Here is a 15,302-nt window from a genome sequence, read left to right on the forward strand (position 1 = left end):
AATGACACTGGCCTGTACGAGTAAACTTGGTTGATTGTCTGTCCAGTTGGTACAAACTCATAATGAACATTCCCTCTAATATAAAAAGTTAGCAACATTGTTTTGACTCTTGATTTGGACTGACAGGACATTTTGGTCATGGAGAATTGGCACTTTTGCTATTTTTAGTTGGTCGTGGAAATAACCAGATGAAAATGACAGATTTATAATGTGTTGTCACGTGTTGGGTGTGTCAAGCGACAAATAAATTCACGCGGGTCTCGGATTCAGCGAATCTTTATTGGACACTCACACTTACACACTTTACAACCATTAGCACTTGCAGTATTACAATTACTGCTTACACAATATCTCGGCCAGTACTTCTGTAGCTCCAACTATCTTCAGTGGCAGCTTCCTGAACCTGAAGACTCTCTTCTCCGGCGGTTAATACCAGACTAACCTATTCGGCGACCAATTCCAGACTGACTTCTTCTAGTCCAAGCTGGACTATTTATACCTCGGCGATTGCTATACAATGAGCCTTTGTTATAACCGTGGAAACTCTTCTCTATGCAATGCTCACTGTTAGAATTACAGTATCGCTATTGTTACTTCCTAGCCAACGGTCTGTTCTAGCGCTAGAGCGTTTCCATGGAAGTAACCCTTCGGAATTCCAAACATGTGACAGTATGTTAGAGCAGTTACTAGTTGAGGATGACATTTTTTAATAATGAACTGTGGAATATCGTCAATGCCCGTTGATTTTTTGTTACCCAGTGTTTTAATTATGTCTACCACCTCCCTTTCAGTGGTTGGGGCTAAGAACATTGTATGTAAAGCCTTGTAATTCTTTCCGTTACCCGGCTTCAGCTGCAAATCTATGCATTTTCAGTCAATGGGAATTTCTGTGGTCCGTACGAGATGAGCGCTCTCTGCACCGCTCTGTACTCTGTGTGTTTCATGTACTCTGTGCTGGTAGCAGGGTGAAATCAAACGAGATTTATAATATAGGTATATATATGTGTTGTGTGCGTTGTTCACATTTCCTTAATATAATATTCTTCTTAAGAGGTGACCGGATATTGTCAATTAAGAAAGGTGCAACGATAGTTTTAACATCAGATGTCTGTATTCAGCTTGACAATGCGGGCAGATTATATTTATGGAATCGGAAATGAGGTGCTGACAATTGCGGTTCTTGTAATAATTGGACTAATACCGCTAATTCACTTTACGATACGGAACACAGATTGGAGGTAAGATGTGATTCATTTGGTAACCTAACCATTACGTTTAACCATTATGCTTGTCCCATGTTGGATCCGTCGAATATGAAGACTGAAAAATTTTCCGATTACAGTTACTATATTGAAAGATTGTTCGGTATTTATTACATTGTTCTCACATTTCGCACGCTTCGTTCTCAATAAGAAAAGATATGGCGTGGAATTTAACTCTGGTGTCTTGCTTACCGTGTTCTTCGACCTCGAAGGTTTGAGGAGACATGATCCTCCAAAAGGTTGGTTGGCTTTCACCGGTCTACACGTGTCATAACTACCGCTGTGAGAACATCAGATCCCAGGTTCGTTCCGAAAAGAGTGTACCCGACAACGAAATGTTACTGTTAGCACTCCTTTCTATTCAGGATTGAATTACATACTTTGGAAGTATTGTGTGAGGGGCACTAAACAGATGCAGCAGACTGGTCTTCAGAAGGTGGGGTTCTCTGTATAAAATATGTTTGAGGGTGCATCATATCATGAATAGTCAACCTTATGAACGAAAAGGTTTGTGTATTCAACTAGATCTTCCACATGATGCTTATAGGGAACATTATATGTAGATTGTACAATTTAATACCAGTCTTCATCGATTCAGTGATGTTTGTAGTCATGAAAAGTGTTGATGCTGATAATGATGCTGCCTCAGAGATGTTTTAGGAGACAGTTGCCTGTTACATACCATTGTAGTCATCAGCAATGGGAACTTTCATTGGTGGCATGAGCAGTGCGCATACAGTTCAATGACTTGTATAGTTGCTTCCATACAGTTTTCTGTTGTGTTATGTGGTTAGTGTTGTGCCATCAACATCTGACTTCACTCAGCTAATTCAAATGTTTATTTTGTGAGGAGGCCCTTATCATTTTACACATCCTGTAGGAATGCCCACATTATGATTGTTAACACCAAAGCTTTCACATTCACTGGATTTTTCGCGATGTCTTGTGGGATGATCACCATAACAGATCTAACATTTTTGTTTAGGGCAGACAACTTTATTAGTCATCTCTTTTTGTTGTTGTGCCTGAGTCATTTTATCCTCATTGTTGAAGCTGTGACTGCACCATATGGAGCCTGTTTTATTATAATTTTTGAACCCATTATGTGATGTTGCTTCTTTTGACAATTCTACTAACCCACTGCAGTTGGATGAGCATTTAGTTTCACTCAATTTTATATTGAGTTTAAGAAAGATTATTTGAGTCGACATTTATCCAGGCACAAATAGCCACAGATGATGATGCATCTGTGAACCCACTCTGCCAGTTTTGCCATTTAAATATGTCTGCAGTTGATTTGTTTCATTCTAGTCCATCACACTAACAATATCATGAAAAGTTAAAGAGTTCTGTCTAGTGTGACTGGTGAAGATTTTCTTATTTCAGTCATTTATGCCCTTACATGTTTCGGTCTTCAGAGAGCATCATCAGAGGGACACCTTTACATCAATACTCTTACAGAACATGTACTGTAATAGTAGCTTCCAACTGTATTGATGTAAAGGTGTCCCTCTGATGATGGTCTCTGAAGACCGAAACATGTAAGGGCATAAATAATTGAAATAAGAAAAATCTTCACCAGTCACACTAGATGGAACTGTTTAACTTTTCATGATGTCTGCAGTCATTCATTATTTAACCTTTAGTGTATTTTTGGTACATTATGTGTAAATATTAACCTGTGTTTGATAATTGCTGTGGGTTGTCTATGTTTTTTGTTGTTTGATGTCGTTTGTAGTTGTCACTGGAATTTAGTTTTAATATGAGGACTTGACAACAGTTTGTGCAGAGACATTAGTGGTAAACATGTATTAACAGTACAGTTTTATTTCTTATTAATTTACTGTATTTTTTGGTATATGTGCCTACGTTACTTGTGTACATAGGAGGTGAATGGAAGGACTAAAGAATTGAGGAATAGAACTTGTGTTGGCTACATTGAAAGAACTTCAACTGGCAACACTGAAAGTTCTTCCGTTTGTTAACACTGTAGTGCTTGTGTCAGTGTATTAGTGATTGTGTTGAGTGACAGTCCATGTGAAACAACTGGAAAATGGGAGACTTATCCGATTTCAAAAGAGGACAGATCGTTGGTGCACATTTAGCTGGAGCATCAGTGACAGAAACTGTCACATTATGAGGTGTATCGAGAGCGACAGTTTCTAAGGTTATGTTGGCATACGCAAATCATGGGAAGACAACATCAGCGAAGAGGAACAGTGGTAAAAAATAAACACTGACATACATTGAGAAGAACTGTTTTGAAAAATCATGGAAAAAATCACAGCACAGGTGAACTGCAGCAGAGCTGACCATTCATTTTGAAGACCATGTTCGCACAAAAAGTGTTCAGCGTGAGCTTCACAAAGCCAACATCCATGATAGGGCTGTAATTGCCAAACCTCTGATTACTAAAAGTTGCACACAGTAGTGTAGTTGGTTGAGGCACTATGCTACAAGCCAGAAGGTCGCCGATTGAATTCCCTATGAGGTCATTGGATTTTTCAATTTACCTAATCCTTCCAACCACACCATGGCCCTGGAGTTGACTCAGCCTCTGGCAGAAACTAGTACCAGGAATCTTCCTGGGGGTAAAGCATGGCCAGGGTGTAAGGCTGACAACAAAATGTAGTCTTGACATCTCACAATCCTATGGGCCTCCATGGCCTGTTACAGGGATAGCTTTACCTGATTACTGAAATTAATGCTCAGGTGCATAAACAGTGGTGTCAAGACCATATAATCTGGACATCAGACAACTGGAAACGCATGCGTGATAGGTTCAGATGAGTTGTCCTTCATGGTGTTCCTTATATGAGGTAGAGTTTATATTTGGAGAACGTCCAAGGAAGCCTACAGTCTGGAATGCCTGATTCCAGCAGTGAAACACGGGGCAGGTTTTGTGGTGGTTTGGCAGCAGTATCATGGTACAATACTCTGTTGGCCATATTATTACCCTTCATGACTGAATTACTGCAAGGGAGTACATGGACAGGTTGGGTAATCAGGTGCATTCCATGATCCAGATGTTATTTCTGAACGATTCAGTTTTCCGAGATGACAATGTCCGCATTCACATAGCTGGAACTGTTCAGTTATGGTGAACTACTGCATCTTCCCTGGCCAGCACAGTCACCAGATTTGAACATCATTGAACCACTCTGGTCAGATTTGGATACTAGACTCAGGAACAGATCCACCTCCAGCATATCTAAAGCAGCTTGAATGCTATAACATTCCGCTAGGGACTGAAGCCAAAAGATGGTACGACACCATATTAATGAAGAATTGTGTACAGTATATATAGTTTTTCCATTATTTTGCCCAGCCCTTTGTAAGTTTTTCATGTTTTGCTTTCCGTGCAAAACTTCACATGGTGAAGTCTAGATGTGTTATGGTGTCCAGTGGTATTTTCTGGAATTATAATGACCATACCAAAAGCAATGAACCTCATTGGTGTATGTATGTTTCATCAGTGTAATGAGACTGGGGGTTTTACAGCCAGTAGCTCTATATGTTATCTGCAGTCTGAATCACAGGTGAAGTGTACGTTCACCAATGCGTACCCAAAATCCACTGCAGTAGAATGGTTGTAAGTGATGTATTGTTTTACCAGCGTGTTGTGATTAAACTTATCTTAAAGGAGAACAATTCTGCTGTCCGCTTCTTTGATCAGCTTTCTCATGTCTATGGAGATTCATGCGTGGGTGCCAATAGTGTGTATTGTTGGATTAAATGTTTTGAAGATGGCAGCAAGGACACATCTGATGTACTTGGCAGTGATCAGCCAAGAATCGCAATAGAATGCAACAAGCAGAAAGTTGATGTGCTCATAACAAGAGACCAAATGGTGATGCAGGAGATGATAAAGATTTTGGAATAGTACAAATTTTCCCTGACTCCTGACGAGTGAGCTCAAAAGGGCATGCATGGACGTTCCATCACAGTTGCTTCAGCATGTTTTCAAGAGCTGGTTCATACATTCTGATCACATTTGTATATTTTTGTCATCTGGTGGTAATGTAGAGGATTAGCAGTGCTTTGAATCACTTCAGCTTTTAGAAATTTGTGCATGTTTATCCTCTGACCTAATTCTCCTACATGGATGCTTAAAATGAACAGAGTACATTTTTCTTGAAATCACTGAATAATAGTTGCTTGAGGCACTATGCTGCAAGCCGGAAGGTCATGGGTCGAATCCCAATGAGGTGGATTTTTCCAATTGACTTAATCCTTCCAGCCACACTATGGCCCTGGGGTTGACTCAGCCTCTGACAGAAATGAGTACCAGGAATCTTCCTGGGGGTAAAGGGCGGCTGGTGCATAAGTCTGACAACCTTACCATCATCTTTGAGCTGATTGTCTAGAAAATGTGAGAACCTCAACACCTCGCAACCCTATGGGCCTCCACAGCCTGTTACAAGGATACCTTTACTTTACTTTACTTTACTTACTTTTACTTTTTACTGGATTAGTAATTTTTTTAATAATAAGGACTGGATTAATTTTTGTAGTGTGGTTAAAGAAGTGTTCACAGTTCACAGGGTCCTTGTTGTATGTACTTGAAGAAAGGCATTTGAATTCCTTCTAATTGTAAGATGATGCAGTAGTCCATGCATAAGTTAAAATACTCTATTCATCCAGGTTATTGATTGAGTTCTTTCTGTTTTCTGTTTATTTTTTATAATTGAAAGAGTATGGATTGACTTACGCTTTTTATCTCTGTCCTAAAGAGGTCTGTTGAACTCAGTTGGTACACACAACTGGTGGATATTTTCTGATCGTCACAATGATGCTTCAGTTACTGGTGCTAATATTCAAGAGACTGGAAATCGCCTTGAAAATGTTGAACCTGGTAAGGCATTTTTAATATCTGATTCCACATTAAAACAAATTTTTGGACACAACATTTCTTAAATAACTTCAAGACAGGTTACCAGGCTAGCAGTAACTTAGTGAAGGATGAGAATAGTGATCTGCTTGCAGATTCCCACAACATTTTGCATGGGTGGAAGTACAACTTATCAGATCTTTTGCATTTGTCAGATACTGGAGAAAAAATTGGAGTACGATGAGACAGTACAGCAGCTAATTGTAGACTTCAAGAAAGCCTATGATTCAGTTAGGGGGGAAGTACTGTACAATATTGTGATAGAGTTTGGGATACCCATAAAACTAGTCAGTCAGGCTGAAGAGTTTGGGATACCCATGAAACTAGTCAGGTCAATTAAAATGTGTTTAAACAAAATGTATGGTAAAGTCCACATAGGTAAACATTTGTCTGATAATTTTCCTATCCAGAATGGTCTACAACAAGGAGATGCTTTATCATCACTGCTTTTCAAATTTGCTTAAGAATATTCCATTAGGAAAGTCCAGGAAAACCAGGTGGGACTGAAATTAAATGGGACACATCAGCTATTGGTCTGTGCTGATGATGTGAATCTACTGGGTGTTAATTAGGTCACCATAAAGAGGAACACACAAACTATAATTGACACTAGCAAGGATGTTGTACTAGAAGTAAACAGAGAGAAAACTGAGTGTATGTTGCTGTCTCGTCACCATTATGCAAGGAAAACTCATGACATGAAAATGTGGCACAGTTCAGATATTTGGGGACGATGATGATAAATCAAAACCTGATTCAGGAGGAAATTAAGAGGAGACAACTTGGGCAATGCTTGCTACCGTTCAGTTCAGAACCTTTCATTTTCTCGTTTGCTGTCTAAAAACACAAAAATTAGAATATACAGAACTATAATTTTACCTGTGGCTCTGTATGGGTGTGAAACTTGGTCTCTGACTTTAAGGGATAGACTGAGTATTTTTGAGGACAGGGTGTTGAGGAGAATATTTGGACCAAAGAGAGATGAAGTGACAGGAGATTGGAGAAAACTGCATAATGAGGAGCTTCATAACTTGTACTCTTCTCCAAGTATAATTAGAATGATCAAGTCAAGGAGGATGACGTGGGCAGGCCATGTAGCACGAATGGGAGCAACAAGGAATGCATATAGAACATTGGTGGGAAAGCTGGAAGGAACACCACTGGTAAGACCAAGTCATAGGTGGGTGAATAGGGACCAGTGGAGGGCTCTTGTGAACATGGTAATGAACTTTAATTGTTTCTTGCATCCCGTTATGTATTTAATCAGTATATTAGGGTTAATTTCACCGACCACACAACATGTTTTTATTATTGTCACACTACATGTTTCGACCTCAGGAGGTCATCCTCAGGTGTACGAACACAGTTGCACAATCACACGCAATCACATTCGTTTTCCACTTATTTAAATCCTGTACCCTGTTCAGGCCTACGCTCAATAATATATGTCAAGTTCTTCTTATAAAATACAAGTTAAAATACTATTCGGATGTTAAAAGTTAAAATTTAAAATTTAAAATGTAAAAATTTAAAAATTATTTTTTTTTTATTGAGCGTAGGCCTGGACAGGATACAGGATCGAAATAAGTGGAAAACGAATGTGATTGCGTGTGATTGTGCAACTGTGTTCGTACACCTGAGGATGACCTCCTGAGGTCGAAACATGTAGTGTGACAATAATAAAAACATGTTGTGTGGTCGGTGAAATCAACCCTAATATTGATGGTAATGAACTTTCGGGTTCTGTAAAATGCTGGGAAGTTCTTGAGTAAGTGCAGATTTGGCTTCTCCTCAAGAAGGGCTCAGCTCCATCGGTAATGAGTAATGACATTTCCTGAAGACTGGACCAGAGTTGATAAATAATGTTGAAATCTCTATTGTGTTTTGCACTTAATTTTTCAGAATATTACTTTCATATCATTCAGATTTAGACACACTTTACATGAAAGAAAATTTAAGAATAATTTTGATGTATGCATTATCTGTTTTTACTTGTTTCAAGCCTATCACCTCTTACATTCAAATTGGAAATATAATGGCGTGAACCATACTTCTTTGTAGGATGCATTCTAGACATGATATGAATGTCTCTGTTTCCAAGCTATGACCATCATGTTACCCCTAGCCCAGAAGTGAACCAAATACTCCTGTTATCTGTGACTTGTTTCCTTTCTGAGTACTTTATACACTTGAGCCCTTTATTGGATTTTGATGAAATTTATTATTGGGGATAACCTGTACATTTTGAATTTGTATTGAATGAACCTGCCATTCTACATTAAGTTCTGATAAATGTTGTACAGGGAGATCTCAGTTGAGGTAAGAATTTTATGTTTTGTATATACAGTTCAAGGGGCACGTGGTAGTGTAGTTGGTTGAGGCACTATGCCACAAGCCAGAAGGTTGTGGGTTCAAGTCCCGGTGTGGTCATTGGATTTTTTTTTTCAATTGACCTAATCCTTCCAGCTGCGGTATGACCCTGGGGTTGACTCATCCTCTAACAGAAATGATTACCAGGAATATTCTTAGAATATTCTTGGAGCTAAAGGGGCGGCTGGTGCGTAAGGCTGACAAAGTTACCGCCATCTGTGAGCTGACTGTTTATAGAAAATGTGGGAACTTCAACATCTCACAACCCTATGGGCCTCCACGACCTGTTACAGGAATAGCTTTACTTGCTTTTTATATACAGTTCAGTCATCTTAGTACTTCCCATAAGTTGATGAGCTGTTCAGACTGAAGTGTAAAGCCGCCCTCCTGTTTAGTCATGCAACAGAAATTTGGACTGAAGCATATTTGACAAACCTGTGTGAAACGCTACGAGTTGGAAATGCTGTTATGCTTGTGGTCTGTAAGAAGAGTATGGTTGCACATTGAAGTTCTTTTTGAGAACGTTTCCAGAACTTGAAACTTGAAACTCTGATCTCATGTACAAGGCATTGGAGGATTTTTGAGGGAATATTTTAGCCTAGTCCTGATTGCTTGAAATTGTGTTGGTAAGAATGAAATTGATGGCAGAGTTGAACATTATCTTGAAACCACAGCAGCACTTTCAGTCTCTGCATGAATGTGGGTAAGTTTCTGTTGTAATATTTTAGACGTCAGGTTTGCTGATTGTGCTAGCAGTTAGGATCTCCACGACCTGGCGAAGCAGAAGGAGCATCTGCAGCCTCCAGCAATATGTCACGCTGCATCTGTAGTGTGATGATGTTTACAGGTCACTAGTTTAGCACAAGTGCATGAAAGAGAATGATGGCTGGAGTTTCTTGTTGAAGGGAGTGAAAACACTTTCTAGCTTTACCTGGTCATTGTTAACAATTTATGAAAGTGGATGACAGTTGGTAAATGATTGCATATCAGAAGGCATGGTTTATATGTATATGTTTATACTTAAATGCAGTCTTGTGAACTGGCTCTGCAGTCAGGAAAAATGCTTTTATGCTGCAGGCAATGCCAGGACAATGGAAGAAAATGTGTTACTGTTAAAGGACAGTGTCTTTAAAAGGAACTAGAGTTCTGTGTTTCCGGAATGTATATATTTTTGTGAAAAATGGAATCCAGGTCAACCTTGAACTATACTCATACATGCACACAATATATATTTATTTGTCCGAAAATTAAAATACATATTTTGAGAAAGGTAAAAGTGTAACACTTAGAAAACATAGGTGTGGTCAGTATACTAGTGTAATAGGTCATTAGCTTTGAAGTGAGCATAGAATTAGCTGTGTCTCAGGGCAGAAATTTTTCCACTATTACTAAGACAGCTTCTACCAAAAAAAGTAATTCTTTACAGCGTTGGTTGCCTGCTGTCTTGAATGTGGCTGTAAAGCAGTGAAATTTTGCAGGAATACTTACCTCCACAGGGACTAGATCTCAAGAAGTCATTCAGTTCTGACGGGATGAGATCATGACCTGGGTTGGTGTGACAAGGAATGGATCACTTGATCTTACAGAAATATGTTGTGAGGATCTGGACAGGATTAAATTGTTTAGCCTTGGTGTGATCAGTGTTTGAGTATTTAGGTTCTGTTACCAGAGAACCAGTGTGTTATTTACCATTATTCATTTACTTGGTAAGTCACAAAAAACATTTTGAACCATTCTGACAGTATCAGACTATTCAGAAATTATGAATTTTGTAAAATGGTTGGTGTTCATTTCACAATTTGCTTCAAGTGTTGTGGATGGGCTGAGATGCTAGAATTACACAGAATTTCTTCTTGGTTTCCTCACTTTTCTTGTGGTTCAGTTGTGCTGTGTACATCCAGCATGTGGTGGTAGTTTACATTGACATGGACAATTGATGACAACAGTCAGTGTGGTAATTCTGTAGTTCTAATATCTTAAGATACTTTGTATCTTCTATTACATTTCATATTAATGTTGCCCCTTCAGACTGGTACAGAGGAGTAAAATAAAAAGTTGCCTTGCTTCTGTTACCATACCAAATAAGGAAAGTGACTTATAAATTGTATGTTTATTATTTAACAGGTGTACTTCAAATTCCCAGCCGAACATATAACTTAGAACGTTGTCCAATATGCTTACATGAACATCAGCTGGCTGTTGAGACAAATTGTGGACATCTGTATTGTGGTATGTCCTTCAGGTTGTCAGGCATTTCTCCTCCAGTGCATATTGTTTGTATATGACATGTATGTCAGCTATTGCTATCTAACTGTAGAAGTTTTGTATGTGGGTGAAAGAGTTGTTGTTCATCTTATGTCATTTCCTGTGTTAGAAATTGTTTGCAAATGTTCTGTTAACTGATTACTTATTATGTACACCAGTACAGTACATTTCAGGGACTTCAGGCTGTTTTGTTGCAAGTGAGTTACTTGTACAGGGCAGTGTTTCTCAGAGTGCATGGTCGTGCAGAAATGTGGTGCACACTTTACTTATTTATATTTTTTATTTTCCTGTGGAGCTTCTTATTGCCATGACACATTAATTTAGTCTGAATATTCCACCTCTAGGTTTTTTTTTTAATACTCAAATGGCTTAGTAAGAATCTTTCTTTTTCAAAATTTGTTTCGGGAGAGCACCCACCTCACCTGGTGCACACTTCACACATCCCGGACACCTTGATGTGCCTACAATTTCAGAACTGTTCTACACTGTGCTGTGGGTATAAAAGGCTTGAGGGTCACTGCTTTTAAAATATATAAAAGAATTGTAATACACCTAGGAATATATTTTTGTTAAAGTAATTATGATTAACCTTCACTGGAAGTAAGTTTGTATTTGTTGTGTTGAAATGTTATTAATTTAATTTTGGAATGGACTGATTATTTTATCTTTATTGTTTGCATCCTGTTGTATATTATATAAAGTATTATTATACAACCTTCAACACAGCAAATTCTGAGTGAATAACCAATGCTGTATCACCATTCATTTATTATGTACATTTGCTACACGTTTCAATCCCATCGGATCATCATCAGGCAATTTTTCATGAAATATACTGTTCTTTATTTAATTATATTTTTGTGTATTTCTATGTATTTCTAATGTGGGTCTGTATTAGTAACAATTAATATGATTTTCATTACAATACCTGTGTTTCATCAAATTTTGGATATTAGTCTTGAAATGTAAACTGAATTGAAAGTTGAAAGATAAGATTATAGGTTACAAAATTAAAATTAGAAATTAAAAATGTATCTGTATTTCTCATAGAGTACAAGCCTGTGATGTTGTATTGTAGAGTAGATAGGGTACGTTCGAAGATAAAGACCAAGAATTAAAAATTATATGAGAAATATTAAAATCAGTGATTATCAGCAATGAGCATTACACCCAAGACAACAACACAAACTTCCTACCAATATTCTACAAGAGACACAAAAATCAAAATGGGCCACCTTCACATATTACGGTCTCGATACAAGAACAATCACAAAACTATTCAAGAACGCTAATATAAGAATAGCATTCAAAATGACTAATACTAAATGAAACAATCTAAAACCAAGAGAGAAAACAATAGACACATATAATAAAAGTGGAGTAAACCAATGCAAATGTAATGAATGCCCACTCCAATATATCAGACAAACAGGATGTACATTTAAAGTCCAACATAGAAAGTCAGTTGAAGACTGATATGTGCAAGTAAGTGTTTGGCAATTATGGTTAAAAAAAAATCAGTCCTGGTCATATTTGAACCACCTTGTATGTAAACAATTGAAAAACAGCGCAGATTCCCGGAAACCCATCTACTTTACAACACAACATCGTAGACTTGTACTCCATGCTAAGTATAGAAACATTTTTAATTTTAATTTTTTAACCTTAAACCAAGATATAACATTTTACATTTTAAGACTAATATTCAGAACATATGGAAACATGGGTATTGTAATGAAATTCCTACTAATGATTACTAATATGGCTCAACATTAGAAATACAATTCAATAATGTGTAGTACATTTCATAAAAACAATTTCCTGATGATGATCCAGCTGGATCGAAACAAGTAGCAAATGTGCATAATAAACAAATAATACAATAACACTGGTTATTTATTGCAAATTTGTTGTGTTGAGGGGTGTATAATAATGCCATATGTTGTTTACATAACACATCAGTATTGCTTGTATGCTGTGTAAAGTGTAATTTTACTGCTGTGTTGCAGTGCGGTGAGGGGCTACTTATTGTTACTCTATGGATGATAAATAATTTCCTTTTAATTTTATATGCAAGGAAGAGTCAGTAACTTTGCTACAAATGGATATAAAATGTGAAATAAGTGATATTCAGAACTAAAAAAAAATTTATTTCTCAACATATCCTCCACCAGCACTGATACACTTGTCCCATCGCATTGAAATCTGCAGCATAGAAGTCTTTTGACTGTTTTCTTAGCCATTTCTGCACCTCTGTTTAAATATCTTCATCATCAGTGAAATGTTTCCTACCAAGCTGACAATTTTTCAGCTTAGGTGTGAACCACTCTACATGACAAACACTTTCCACCATAAACAATAATTTTTTTATGAATATCCTTTGCATTGAGTCATTTTGCATAATGCATAACAGAACGCTGCTCTTCAGCAATACACTCTTCAAGCACAGTTGCCATTTTGACTACTGAAACCAGTCTCTCAACATGTGCATGTGCATCTGCTACCTAGTGATACACATAGAAAACCTATTTCGTCTATTACAGCTGTTTTACTTCCATCTGTGACCTATTTACTGACTCTTCCTCATACTTGAAATCATCCTCAAGAAAGTATGTTTATTTTTAGGAAACTGCCTTCGCACGTACATATATATCAGAGGCATAATGTCCCGTATCGCCTGCCCAATGTGCCGTCAACAGGTAGATTTCACTTTATCTTTAGAAATGTTTATAATTATCAAAAATAGATTAGTTACTGAGTAAGAAGGAAAACCAAAAAGGACTTTATTTTAAAAGATCCTTAACTCTTTAATTCCTTTTGAATTCATTTATTAAATTCTGAATGTAAGAGGTATAATTCTTTTACTGATTGCAGATATCAGTTCTCTTTGCTTGTTTCACCGAGCGAGAATTACAGCGTACCCCAGCTTCAGATGTTGGACCTGATGTACAAGTTCTGTATCAAATGATAGCTGACTATAACCGTAGGTTCTCTGGTGAACCTCGCTCGGTATGTATGGAAATTGAAGTGAAGAAATATATTTATGTTCTTATCACTATGGTTGGATTCATTTACAAGTCAGAATCACTGCATGGTTTACTTGATAACATAATATAAGATGGGAAAATATTTTCCTTGTAAGATTTCTGCTCCCCACATATGAGTGAGTACAAGAGTATGTTTTTGGCCATGATGGTGATGCTGGGGACGATGATGTCTAACCTGAGGCACTGTCATCACATTACCTTCAGCAATACGTGACTCATTTTACCATGTAATAATGAAATTATACGTTAATGATATCTTATGGATGAATAATTTTTGTACTGACTCATATTTGGATGTATTTCTGGATGAGAAGCTGATATTTTACTTTTGTTTGCAGTTTATGGAAATGATTCGTGATTGCCCAACCCTGATGCGGCACCTTTGGAATGAATTCTTTTCTGTTGGAGGTTTGATGCTGATGTTTAGAATTAGAATAGTGCTCTGCTTCTTAGCAGCAGTGATGTACTTAGTTTCGCCACTAGATATCATTCCGGAAGCTGTGTTCGGTGTCTTGGGGCTATTAGATGATGTATTTGTTTTGTTCTTATTGGCAATATACATCAGTATAATTTATCGGAGATTAGTGGTGAGCCGAAGTATGGCCACCTGATGCCAATCTCTGTGTTATATAGGAGATACAGTACCTGTGATACTTGGTGAGTTTTGCTTGTGTTAGCTTTATACAATATAATATTTGCATTGTATGTACAGGTATGTATATGACATGAAAATAATGTTTAGGTCGTTTGGGCTGTTTGCCATTGGTTGCCTTGGTATTATTCATTTTCTTAATGTAGGATGTCAGGAAGTATGGTCATTGCGTATGTGCTTACATTGATCCAAAAAGAACAAGGTTCATATGTAAATACAACATGTCGCATCGCTGTAGGAATCTAAGAGCAGCTCAGTTCAAGAATTTTTATTGCATGAATAAATTGCGTTTTTCTTTTCCTTGTTGCTCCCATCTGTAAGCACCCTGAAAATAATGCCTTGTGATCTGTTTCTGCAAATGTTATTGAAAAATCATAGGCAGTGGTCATTTGTATCGTTTGATTCTGCAGATGATAGTATGCCACTTTTTCATATTTTCATTATCTAACCCACGGTACGAAGGAGACTGACTGTAAATTAAACATTAATTATCTATTAAAAATGCTTTTCATTAAACCAGCTTTTATGTGACTGTTATAATGGCAACTTCATGACATGTAAATACATATGGCATAAAGGAAGTCAAATGGAAACATTTTGAAACTGAGAAATTAATTATTGCGTGGGATGATAAAGTTGTGGAAAATGTTACACAACTGATTATTCCAGTTGTACTGATGTAGTGTTTGTTTACTAATTGATCGTCATATATATGACTTCATAATATATGAGAGATATTCTGTAATTATTTCCCAGGTTATCTGGCTTCGAGTTCACCATTACTTGAATAAAATGTAAATATATAATCACAAATG

The 15,302-nt window shown here is 37.3% G+C and overlaps 1 protein-coding gene across 1 annotated transcript; it reads left to right on the top strand.

Moving 5' to 3' along the window:
* The first annotated feature begins 932 nt into the window (after window positions 1-932).
* On the top strand, window positions 933-15,302 carry LOC111868301 (E3 ubiquitin-protein ligase RNF170). Its single transcript, XM_023858838.2, has 6 exons — window positions 933-1,238; window positions 5,996-6,117; window positions 10,648-10,752; window positions 13,414-13,487; window positions 13,663-13,797; window positions 14,174-15,302. Exons 1-6 carry the CDS (start codon window positions 1,105-1,107, stop codon window positions 14,444-14,446), a joined length of 843 nt encoding a protein of 280 aa, XP_023714606.1. The 5' UTR covers window positions 933-1,104; the 3' UTR covers window positions 14,447-15,302.

The sequence above is a fragment of the Cryptotermes secundus genome, unplaced genomic scaffold, assembly GCF_002891405.2.
Source record: "Cryptotermes secundus unplaced genomic scaffold, Csec_1.0 scaffold1115, whole genome shotgun sequence".
In the NCBI taxonomy this organism is placed as follows: Eukaryota; Metazoa; Arthropoda; class Insecta; order Blattodea; family Kalotermitidae; genus Cryptotermes; species Cryptotermes secundus.